The sequence below is a fragment of the Oratosquilla oratoria genome, chromosome 31 (assembly GCF_046742065.1).
Source record: "Oratosquilla oratoria isolate Oo_2021 chromosome 31, ASM4674206v1, whole genome shotgun sequence".
Classification (NCBI taxonomy): Eukaryota; Metazoa; Arthropoda; class Malacostraca; order Stomatopoda; family Squillidae; genus Oratosquilla; species Oratosquilla oratoria.
In genome coordinates this window covers 19,343,728-19,356,450 of record NC_134807.1, presented here as the reverse complement: position 1 = coordinate 19,356,450, position 12,723 = coordinate 19,343,728, and the positions used below count along the sequence as shown (strand labels likewise).

General features: G+C 47.6%; 1 protein-coding gene across 1 annotated transcript in view; it reads left to right on the top strand.

Moving 5' to 3' along the window:
- The window catches only part of LOC143041470 (rho guanine nucleotide exchange factor 3-like), a 497,332-nt gene that overhangs the window by 31,297 nt on the left and 453,312 nt on the right, over positions 1-12,723 (top strand). Inside the window, exon 2 of the mRNA XM_076213374.1 lies at positions 9,377-9,450. Coding sequence (XP_076069489.1) covers positions 9,377-9,450 — 74 coding nt within the window. The remainder of the gene's footprint in view (positions 1-9,376; positions 9,451-12,723) is intronic.

Genomic DNA, 12,723 nt, shown 5'->3' with positions numbered 1-12,723 from the left:
GAGACTTTATAAACTGAAGTTTACCCAGGCTGAACAAACTGAAGTTTTCCTAGACTGAACAACACACTGAAGTTTTCCAACTCATACTCCGCTGGTCTTCAGGCCGCATGGTCTCGCCATGTCTTTCTGTCCTGTGAAGTTTTCCCAAGACTGACTAAAGTGAAGTTTTCCCCAAGACTGACTAAAGTGAAGTTTTCCCCAAGACTGACTAAAGCTTAGGCGTTAGCCTGAACGAGATTCTTAAATTGGACCAACAGAATGGTTAACGAATGGAATAGACTTGGTGACCAATTAGCGAGCGCTGAAATAATGGCTTGTTTTAGAGGAGGTTAAGTTACTAATAGATAAGGGTGACAGGCTGGAACTGCCTAGTGTAGGCCATATGGTCTCTTGCAGTCTCTTACAAGACTTTTGGCACCTTAACTTACACTCTCTGCAAAGACCAAAAGTGCGGGGTGACCTTAATAGAGGTATTCTAGTGGGTCAAGGTCTTTAACGAGGGTGATGCGTGCAAGGTCATCATATTAAGACTGCATGTCAGGATAATGAGTGTAGTTTGGACAAACTTATGTTTACTTAGGTTTAAGAAAGAAATAGGCAAGAACTGGTTTACCAACAGAATGGTTAACGAGTGGAATAGACTTAGTGACCATGTAGTTAGCTCTGAAACTATTAGTTGTTGTAAGAGAAGAAGAGATAACTTTGGATGGCAGGTGGTAAGGGACATGGAACTGCCAAGTGTAGGCCTTATGGTCTCATGCAGTCTCCTCCATTCTTATGTGTCGGGTAGGTACCGAGGGTTCTAGAAAGACGTCTAGAGGGACCAAGTTGATGATGAAAGCGCGGGAGAATGCTTGGTTGTTAGCGGAAGAAGTGTTGGTAATGTTGTCAATAGATTTGTTCCCGCGTGAGGTCTCTTCCAAGGTCATGGTAAGGAACGAGGTAATGCGGACTTTAACCAAGAGAATGACGACAGACACAGGCAGGCAGACCGACACAGGTAGATAGACCGACACAGGCAGATAGACCAACACAGGTAGATAGACCGATACAGGCAGATAAACCGGCATAGGCAGGCAGACCGACACAGGCAGACAGACCGACACAGGCGGATAGACCGACACAGGCAGACAGACCGACACAGGCAGACAGACCGACACAGGCAGACAGACCGATACAGGTAAATAGACCGACACAGGCAGACAGATCGACACAGGCAGACATACAGACATACAGGCAGATAGACAGACCGACAGACGGAGACAGATAGACAAACACAGGTAGACAGACATAAGTAGACAGACCGACACAGGCGGACAGACACAGGTAGATAGATAGACCGATACAGACAGACACAGGTAGATAGACTGACACAGGCAGACAGACAGACGCAGGGAGTCAGATACAGACAGATATACTTAGATAGACACAGGTAGATAGCCCGACACGGGCAGACAGATACAGTCACAGGTAGACAGACATACAGGCAAACGGACACACAGACTTAGATACAGACAGGCACGCACGTGCAGAGGAGGAATGACAAATTTTATATTCGATGTTTGTTTTTAATTTAAAAAGTAGATTGATATTGAGGTTACCGTATGCGTTTTAAAGCAGTACACCAGAGGCACTTCAAGTATTATCGACCTTGTAATAATTGAACACCTTGTCGCTCTCGTTATTTGGTACAATTTATTTGATGATAATTCGGTTTAACGTCACGAAATTCCCCCCCCCCTCTATCAGGAGGCAAGGATGGTGCCTCTTACAGAGGACTTTGTAAGCTGGAATTGAATGAACCCTACCCTTGGTTCAACTCGCCGGTGGCAGGGTTCGAACCGCCATCCCTTCCCAGAAAGAGGGTTTGCGGTGTGCTAAGGATCTGAATACATCAAATGTCCTGTTCCGGACAAGGAAAACACAGCTGGGCATCCCTGAATACAAATGCGTCTTATGAGATTATATGAATTAAGGGCTAATTGAAGCTTCGTGTGTGTGAATAGCCCTTGCTTGTTCAGGGACAGAGATGGGGAGTAGGGGTCGGGTGGAGAGGGGGTGGGGTGGAAAGGTGTGGAGTGGGGGTGGGGTGGAGAGGTGTGGAGTGGGGGTGGGGAGATGTGTGGAGTGGGGGTGGGGAGATGTGGAGTAGGGGTTGGGTGGAGAGTGGGGGTGGGGTGGAGAGGTGTGGAGTTGGGGTGGGGAGATGGGGAGTAGGGGTCGCGTGGAGAGTGGGGGATGGGTTGGAGAGATGTGGAGTTGGGGTGGGGAGTGGGGCTGGGGTGAGGTGAGAAGATTGGGAGTAGGGGTGGGATGGGGAGTGGGGGCGGAGGGGTGGGGAGATAGGGAGGGGGTGGGGAGATGTGGAATTGGGGTGAGTTAGTGAGTGGGAGTCGGGTGGGGAGATGGGGAGGAGGGATGGGGGGTGGAGTGGAGTATAGGTTTGCCCCATTAAAGCTCGTTACCACTGGGCTAGTTTAGTAGCCGCTAGTGCTAACTGCAAGTTAACTTACCTAAGGGCAAGTAAGTGTTAACACTAGGATAGTTTGGAGGCAAGTTCACTCACTTTCCGTTTACATCGGGCAAGTAGAGAGGGCTAGTTAACAAGTCGTGCCCATCAGAGCGCCGAGGAGTGAGCGCAACATGAACAGCGTCGTTATTAATTCAATTCAATCTAGACCTAGAATGAGTTCAGATTGTACTTTGTCATTGTATCAGTGTATCACTGTGAAGCTAATAAACTCATTATTATTATTTATTTATTTATTTTATTATTAAACTAGTCCCTTACCAGCGAGGTCGTCATATTTTGGAAATTGTAGCAACGCTTAGGGAACAAATAAGGTTGTCGTAAAATAGATCATCTCGTCTCATACCCGCGATACGCCTGCCTGCAAACACAGTCGGCCGCTAAAGCCTGTTCGTCTACTGTGCCTCGTTTGCTGACGTTAATAAACGTTTAATCCGAAATATTGGACAGAGCTGTATATCATCGCGAACGTTTTTTTTCCCTAACTAGATATTGTATCCATTTCCTCTCGTGTCCTCCCGTGTCCTCTTTTGTCCTCCTGTGTCCTCCCTTGTCCTGTGCCCTCTCTTGTCCTCCCGTGTCCTCTCTTGTCCTTGCTTGTCCTCCCTTGTCCTTCATTGTCCTCCTATGTCCTCCTGTATCTTCTCTTGTCCTTTCTTGTCTTCCCATGTCCTTCCGTGTCCTCCCGTGTCCTCATGTATCCTCCCTTGTCCTTTCTTGTCCTACCGTGTCCTCCCGTGTCCTCTTTCATGGGACAAATAATTACATACCATGGATCTTGTGTCCTACCTTACCTTCGCTCCTTTTAGGCTTAAGAAGGACAAGGTCAAGAACTGGTTTACCCACAGAGTAGTTAACAAATGGAATAGACTTAGTGACCAATTAGTGAGCGCTGAAACTATCGGTTGTCTTAAGAGAAGGTTAGATAACTTTATGGATAGGGATAAGAGGTGGTAAGGGACGTGGCTCTGTCTAGTGTGGGCCTTATGGTCTCTTGCCGTCTACCCCCATTCTTATGTTCGTAACCGTGTAGTAAGTGCTGAAACTATTGGCTAGGGATGACAGGGGGTAAGGGACGTGGAACTGCCTAGTGTAGGCCTTATGGTCCCTTGCAGTCTCTTCCAATCTTATGTTCTTTTTCGTTTCCTTATAATTCTGGGTCTTTCGTCTTTGTGACTTTCTCTCTCTCTCTCTCTCTCTCTTTTTTTTTTTTTTTTTTTTTTTTTTTGTGTTCTTCCCTTTTCTCTTGCAAACTACTGCACTATAATTAGACTGTTGGTTTTTATGTATTAGAAACACCCCTTCCCCCATTTCTACGTATTTTTCATCTTGAACATTTTCCCCTCTTCGTCTATTTTTCATTAAGTTGCTTAATTTTATTCCTTCGCTCGTTCGGATTTAATTGGAATTTTTTTTTCTTTCGATGTTTTTCCTTGAAATTTGATCTTCTCGTTTTCTTTCAACTTTCAACTCCTTACGTCCCATCCTCTGTACTCTTCGCTTCGCTCTCCCTTCTTTTAGGCCCTCTTCACACTAGCGGTTTGAACCGCGCGGAAACCGCGGCGGTTCCGCATAGTCAATAATAAAAAACTGCGAGGTTGTGTGTGAACGCCTCCATTGACTTATGTTGTAATCGAACCGCCGCGGTTCAAACCGCTCGTGTGAATAGGGCCTACCTTTGTTCCCGTCTTTGGAAGCTGAAATTATACGATTGTGAGAGAGGTATTGAAGATAATCTACTCCACATATTAACTTGTAAAGAACAAGAACCCCAGAAATGAGGTTGTAAATACAACCCACAAGAAACCCAACCGAAGAAAATAAACTTCGAATAAAAGAAGATTCTATATTTCGGCTACCAACTGTAGCCCTCTTCAGGAAAGTACTTTCCTGAAGAGGGCTACAGTTGGTAGCCGAAATATAGAATCTTTTATTGTAAATACAAGTTGCCTCAACAGTGACGATCATTTAACCTAACCTAGCCTAGCCTTGTTAAAACTGTTGATCTTTAAACAAGCTTGTAAAGACTGATCATCCTTAGAATGAGCTTGTTAAGGTCTGATACCTTAAATGTGAGCTTGTGAAGGTAAACGACCTTCAGGATCTTTATAACATCCGGGACTTAAATCTCGACCACATTCTAAATAAAGGGTTCCCAAACTGCGGGTCATGACCCCGAAAAAGGTCATGTGCCTTTTTCTGGGGGGTCATGGAGGGTCAAACTGTATGTACATTTAGTAGGGGTGTGCCGATTAATCGGGCAAGAATCGGCACTTTTTTTGGTGGATCGGCATCGTTATTTTTTTTTTTTTTTTTTTTTATAATCGGCATTGGCTCCCCGATGCCGATTAATAAAAAAAGTGTCGATTCCTGCCGATGCCGATTTATCGGCACAACCCTAACATTGAGCTACACAGACCCGCTTATTGGTTTGTGCTTGTATCAAAAAAGTAAACACATCCTTCCTAATGAAAATGTATAATTAGCTTAATCTATTTTAATCAACATTAATAAACAATAATGAAAAAATATTGCTCTCTGCCGTGATTAATCTTTTAAATTTTAAGATAATGTATCAGCGATAGAGAAAATTTGTACGCTTTCAGAAGGCTTATAAAGGTGATATGTTTGGTACTAATGAAAGGGGTCACATACTGAAAGATTTTGGGGAATACTGTTCTGAAGAAATGGTCACTGTGCGTTTAGGTCTGTGTCACACTCCCCGGCTCCGCCATTGCGGCTTGTTGGCGACAGCAAAGTCTCTCTTATGACTCATTGGCGACAGAAAAGTCTCCCTTATGAGTCATTGGCGACAGAAAAGTCTCCCTTATGAGTCGTTGGCGACAGCAAAGTCTCCCTTATGAGTCAATGGCGACAGCAAAGTCTCCCTTATGAGTCATTGGCGACAGCAAAGTCTCTCTTATGAGTCACTGGCGACAGCAAAGTCTCCCTTATTAGTCATCGGCGACACCAAAGTCTCCCTTATGAGTCACTGGCGACAGAAAAGTCTCCCTTATGAGTCGTTGGCGACAGCAAAATCTCCCTTTCGAGTCACAGGCGACAGCAAAGTCTACCTTATGAGTCACTGGCTACAGTAAAGTCTCCCTTATGAGTCATTGGCGACAGCAAAGTCTCCCTTATTAGTCAATGGTGACAGCAAAGTCTCCCTTATGAGTCATTGGCGACAGCTAAGTCTCCTTTATGAGTCATTGGCGACAGCAAAGTCTCCCTTATGAGTCACTGGCGACAGCAAAGTCTCCCTTGTGAGTCACTGGCGACAGAAAACTCTCCCTTGTGAGTCACTGGCGACAGCAAAGTCTCTCTTACGAGTCACTGGCGACAGCAAAGTCCCCCTTATGAATCATTGGCGACAGCAAAGTCTCCCTTATGAGTCATTGGCGACAGCAAAGTCTTCCTTATGAGTCACTGGCGACAGTAAAGTCTCCCTTGTGAGTCACTGGCGACAGCAAAGTCTCTCTTACGAGTCACTGGTGACAGCAAAGTCTCCCTTATGAGTCATTGGCGACAGCAAAGTCTCCCTTTATAAGTCATTCGCGACAGCAGTCTCCCTTATGAGTCATTAGACTCCAAAGGTCATGATATTGTCTTAACCAGGTGGTCGTTATATCAAGTTCCGGCTGTCGCCAGGCGATTTTATTAAACTAATTGAATTTGCAAACATCATCTGGACGCGTCCGGCGGCGCCGCATAGTGTGACACCGGCATTGCTAGACCTTCCGACACGTGCAGAAAGTCTGGGCACGAGACGCACGACGTCAATTATGAACCGTATGCCGAGGGGAAATAGGGTCGTTTTTTGCGATGGTACTTGGTTTCAGATTCCACCTTAGCGACAGCTGGTGACCTTCCAAGGTCCAATGAAGCCTCCGTGTCGATTTCGAGCTTTTTAATGGATCACTCGGTTTCGTCATTATTTTCTAGATCTCGCCAGAGCGTTTTATTCACTCCCTGTTAAAAGGAGAAAACCATTGAAGAACAGGAGAAAATGATCACGTCAGTACAATGCAAGTTGTGACACCTAGGGCTCCTTTCACACGGATCGACTTTTCGCCGTGCGCCGCCCACGACACGACGTCGTGCTCTCAAACAACCATGGGTGTCTGTGGACGCTTTCACACGGGTCGTGGTCGTGACGTGTGAAAGGGTCCATAAACACCCATGGTTATTTGAGAGCACGACGTCGTGTCGTGGACGGCGAAAAGTCGATACGTGTGAAAGAACCCCAGCAATGTCTTAGGGCCGACAGGTTTTCACTTAGTAGCGTTGTTATGCCACTAATATGCAACAAAGTTTGTCATGGGTCAGGGCGCCTCTCTCGTCTTCCTCTTCCTCTTCCTCGTCGTCGTCTTCGTTGTCTTTCTTGTCCTGCCCACGAGGAGGAAGATGAAGAGGAGGAGGAGGAGAGGCTAAGTTTGCATTTGAAGGAAATGAAAAACTTTGAGACAAAGGGAAAGTTGAGGCAAAGTAATTAACGGTGGTCAAGTCTTTACGAGAAGTCGAACGATCAATGTAGGGCGTGAGAAATGACGGACCTTTTTGCGAGGGAACAAGAGTGAAAGGCGACGGGCCCACTCCGTAGATTCTTGCGACAACCGTTAGCGTGTGGGCCAGAGAAATGTGGTGTTTATAGCCCAGTTTGAATATAACTAACAACGTATTATTGACCCCCTCCCCGTTCCCATATTATGACCCTCCCCCTCCTCCTCCCTCCTCTTCCTTTTCTTCTCTTCCTCGTCCTTTTATTCTCTCCCTCTTCCTCTTCTCCTCCCTCTCCCTTTTCTTCTCTTCTCCTTCCTCTTCTCTTCTTCTTCCCCTCCTTTCCCTCTCCTTCTTCTCTCCTTCTCTTCTTCCTCTCCCTCTTCCTCTTCTCCTCTCCCTCTCCCTTTTCTTCTCTCCTTCCTCTTCATCTCCCTGTTCCTCTTCTCTTCCTCTCACCTTTTCTTCTCTCCTTCTTCCTCTCCCTCTTCTTCTTCTTGTCTCCCTCTCCCCATTCTCTTCTTCCTTTTCTCCTCCTCTTCTTGGTGTTGATAACTGTGACTCGTGCACTTTTGATGTCCATCAAAGATCCTTTCTCCCAGCCTTCAATCTTCAAGATCAGCTATCCATAATTAATGGAGACACCAGTAATATTTTCAAAAGAAACCCTCACTGTGTAACAATGGCTACCTCCCTTGTAAGGTGGAAGACTTCCTTGGCCTAGTTGGAAAGTCAATGTCGCACTTGTCATGAGGATACCCGGTTCGAGTCCTGGGTAGTACCACATTTCAATTTCAAGTATGCTGGCCTTTGATGGCTTAGAATTAAAGTGCATTGTGGTTGTTAATATATATATATATATATATATGTATATATATATATATATATATATATATATTACAGGTGAAAAATGTAATCACACATTTGTCAATCACGTAGAAACCACTGTTGGAGTAGAAAAGACAGGAAACGGGGAATCTATATATTTCGATTGCAAACTGCACTCCTCTTCAGTAGATATATATATGTATAATGTGTGTGTGTGTGTGCACAAGGCCAACATAACCCCATCTCAGATGAATAAAATCCACAGGTAGTGGTTTGTGACCCCGCCGAGGCAGTCCCTTGTGTGCGTGCGTGCGCTCGCGTGTGTGTATGTGTGTGTGTGTGTGTGTGTGTGTCAAGGTCTCTGCTGGGTCTTGGCAGCGCCTCTCGCCAGGTTCCTAATGGCGAGACGACGCCCAATGAATTCCTTTGTCTCCTCTTCCTCCTCTGTCTCCTCTTCTACCTCCTACTCCTCCTCTGCCTCCTCCTCCTCCTCTGCCCCCTATTCCCCCTCCTCATCCCCCTCTTCCTAGTACTCTTCCTCCTCTTCTTCCTCCCTCCGCCACTCCCTCCCACCTTCATTCTCGAGGGATCTACCCGTCTTTATCTAGAGATCTATATCTATCACCGTAAAACGTTGTCTCCATTTGTCTTCCCCTTTCTTCACACTCTGGTCCTGTTATAGCTCTCTCGTCCGTATATGTACGTGCGTGTGAAGAATTCCTCCCCCCTCTACTCTCGCTGATAATTCGAACTGTGTGTTTTTTTCCTTCACCTACCTCGTCATTCTCTTCTTCTTCCTCCTCATCTTCTTCCCTTTCCATATTCTCCTCATCCTCCTCATCATCTTCCTCATTCTTCTCAACTTCTTCATTCTCCTCATCCTCTTGCTCATCCTCCTCATACTCTTCTCATTCTCCTCTTACTCGTCCTACTCACCCTCTCCTCCCTCCTCCTCCTTCTACTCCTCCTTATCATCATCATTCTCTTCCTCATCTTCTTCATCCTCTTCCTCATCCTCTTCCCCCTCATCTACTCCCTCATCCTCTTCCTCGTCATCCTCTTCCTCATCGTCCCCTCACCCTTTTCCTCATCCTCATATTCTTCCTCATCCTCTTCCCCCTCATCCACTTCCTCATCCTCTTCCTCCCCATCCTTTTCCTCCTGATCCTCTTTCCCCTCGTCCTCACCCTTTTCCTCATCGTCATCCTTCTCCTCTTCTTCCCTCATATTCCTCCTCCTCCTCCTTCCTCCTCTTCATCATCATTCTCTTCCTCCTGTCTCACATCCTCTTCCACATCCTCTTCCTCCTCTTCCTCAACCCCTTTCTCCTCTGTTTTCCTGTCATCTGCCTGCCTGCCTGCCAGCCTGCCTGCCCGCCTGCCAGCCTGCCAGCCTGCCAGTCGAAGGCCTGCACGGCTCCCCTTCCCTTCCCGCAGCGACCTTTTTTTTTTTTTTTTTTATCTCCGGCATCCAGAACACGGACTCACTCACTCACTCCCGGACACTTTCTTCTCTTTGCAGACGACTCGATCACCTCGGAGGACGGGGATTCTGTCCAGGGCTTATTCCTCGAGCCGACGCGTCGCTTCACTTTGGTGAGTACCTCTCGCGCGCGCGTGTGTGTGTGTGTACGTGCGTGTCAGCTGCCGCCGCTCAACAGGTGAGCGGAGGAGAGACACGCAACAGGTACGTGGTCGGAAAGTGCAAAGAGCAACGGACCTCTTGCGCAGACGCCAAGGGGGCCGCGTCTCCGCCTCTGCCAGGGACCCGGAGAGGCCGGGTGGAGGCGAGAAGGGGAATTGGGAGGGGACAGGAGGGAGGGAGAGAGGGAGGTTGCGTTTCCATGGTAATATCTACTGAGTTGCCCACACTTAGGCCGCATCGTCGTCGTCGTCGTCTTCGTCGTCGTCTTCGTCGTCGTCGTTGGAAGTCTCATTATGTAGACGTCCGTCGCCAAGAACAGTTCTCCCTTACTGGCACTTCTGTCGTCAGTTGTCGTCGTCGACGCCAGTGGTGTTTATTGGCACCGTCGTAATGTTTTCCCACGATTGGTTTTCTTCCGTCGGTGATAAAACAGGTTATCACCAATACTACTGGCACTATTGACGGCTCTGCCACGGTTACGACCACCATCACCACTCTCACCATCACCACCACTATCACCATCACCACCACTATCACCACCACCATTACCAGCATAATCGCCATTTCCGCCACCACTACAATTTTCACCATCACTATTTCCACCACTACCACCACCACTACTTTCACCACCACCCCAATCCCTACTGTCAACACCACAACGAGTGCACCACCACTGCCACCACCATGATGACCTTCACCGACATAATTGCCTCCACCGCAATTAGTGACCACCATAACAACCTCTCACCAAAACTACCTCTAGCACCACTATGTACAACCTTTCCCTCGATCACTGCCTTCAGCGCTCTCTCTCTCTCTCTCTCTCTCTCTCTCTCTCTTTCTCTCTCTCTTTCTCCCTCTCCCATCCTCTTTTTCCCATCCTCTTTTTCCCCTCCTCTCTCTCCCCTCCCCTCTCTCCCCTCCCCTCTCTCCCCTCCCCTTTCCCCCCTCCCCTCTCCCTTCCCCTCTCCTCTCTCCCTTCCTCTCTCCTCTCTCCTTTCCCCTCTCCTCTCTCCTTTTCTTTCTCCCTTCCCCTCTCCTTTCCCCTCCCTTCCCCTCTCCTTTCCCCTCCCTCTCTCCCTTCCTCTCCCTCTCTCCCTTCCTCTCTCTCCCTCTCTCTCCCATCCTTTCTCCATTTTCCCTCACTCTCCCTTTCTCTCTCCCCTTCTGTCTCCCTCTTTTTTCCATTCTTTTCTCTCCCTTCCTTTCCCTTCCCCTTTCCCCCCTTTCCCCCTTCCTCCCTCCTCCCTTTTCTCCCTTCCCCTCCCCCTCTCCCTCTCCCTTCCTTTCCTTTCCTCTCTCCCTTCCTCTCCTTTCCTCTCTCCCTTCCTCTCCTTTCCTCTCCCTTCATCTCTCTCCCTATGGCCCTCTATGGTCCCCTTTCACCACTCTATTGTCGTCTATATGTGCTGTCTTTCTTTCGGGATTTTACTTTCTACTTTCCTTTCACCACTGTATGATTAGTCACTCACTATTTTCTTTTTTAGGTCTCATGCCTCATCTCATCCGACTTTGTCAATTTCCAAATAGTATATGTATAAGAGAGGGTATATAAACGGTGCTTAATTTATCTTTCTTTTCTCCCCGAAAATGATCACACTTGGTTCTTTAAGTTACACCAAGGGACTTTCGTCAGGAATCCTCAATTTAATTACTAGGTAAATTCTGCAATGACGTCATGATTTCTTTAGTCTAATGATCTTCACTGTTAGATATAAGAACCTCCCCTAAGGGCGTGATTTTTCAATCGTGAATCAATTGAATATCCTCCTCCTCAACCCTTTCTCCAATCAGAAAAGCTGTTAAAAATCCACATGCAATACTGCTTACTCAAGCAATCTCGAAATCAATGCACACATTTTACATATTGTTACATCAGCATAAAAATTAACATTACGCAGCAATGATATCGGGTCCCCGGCGACTGTTTGTAAACATTAGACAGCGAGTGAGCTTGTGCAACTCCGCTTACGAACTGTTGCTTATCAAACCCCCAAGTCATAAAAATTAAATTCTCGCCACCTAACTACTCCTCTATCTACCTCATTTGTCTACCTATATCTACCTCATTTGTCTACCTATATCTACGAACCTCTTACACTCTCACTCTCCCTTTATCTCTCTCATCCTCTCTCCCTTCCCCTCCTCTCCCCTTCCTCTCTCCATTCTTATCTCTCCATTTCTCTCTCCTCTCTCCCTTCCTCTCTCTTTCCATTCCTCTCTCCATTTCTCTCTCCTCTCTCCCTCTCTATTCCTCTGCCCCTTCTCTCCCTTCCCCTCTCCCTTCTTCCGTCCCTTCCTCCCTCCCCTCTTTCCTTCTCTCCCTCTCTCCCCTTCTCTCTCTCTCCCTCTCCCCCTCTCTCTCCCTCTCCCCCCTCTCTCTCCCTCTCCCCCTCTCCCCCTCTCCCCCCTCTCTCTCCCCCTCTCAAACTCCAACACCATAAATACCTTCATGGACTGATGAGCTTCCTTGCTGTTCACTGTTACTCTCGTCATCCTCTCTACCAACTCCTTTCTCGACGTTAGTGTCAGTACGAACTGTCAGTGCCATCGTCAGCTTCTCTTCAGTGAATCCATCTCGATTGACCATTTCACACGTGCTGAACCTTTATGCCTTTGTTCTGGCTGTTGTCTAGCGATTTTATTCGGTCGAGGTGGGGGGGGGACCCATGCAGCGTAATTGAAGACTAGTTCAGAGAAGAATGGTGTTTAATTAATTATTTATTTATTTTTAATTTCGCTACTCCCTCGTTAACTTTCTCAAAGACTTTTACCTCTTCGGCGCGATAGAAGCGAACTACTAAGTGCATCCACCTCCTCTTCCTCCTCCTCCTCCTCCTCCTCCTCCTCCTCCTCCTCCTCCTCCTCCTCCTCCTCCCCCCTCCTCCTTCCCCCTCCTCATCCTCGTAGCCATCCGCTTCCCTCTACTCAACCTCCAACCTCTCCTCCACCCTCTCTCTTCCTCTTTAACCTCCTCCTCTTCCTCTTCTTCCATCCTCTCTCCACTCTTTCTCCTCCACTCTTTCTCCTCTTGAACCTCTTCCTCCTCCTCCTCCTCCTCCTCCACCCTCTCTCCTCCATCCTCTCCTCCTCCTCCACCCTCTCTCCTCCATCCTCTCCTCCTTCTCCACCCTTCCTCCTCCATCCTCTCCTCCTCCTCCTCCACCCTCTCTCCTCCATCCTCTCCTCCTCCTCCACCTTCTCTCCTCCTCCTCCACCCTCTC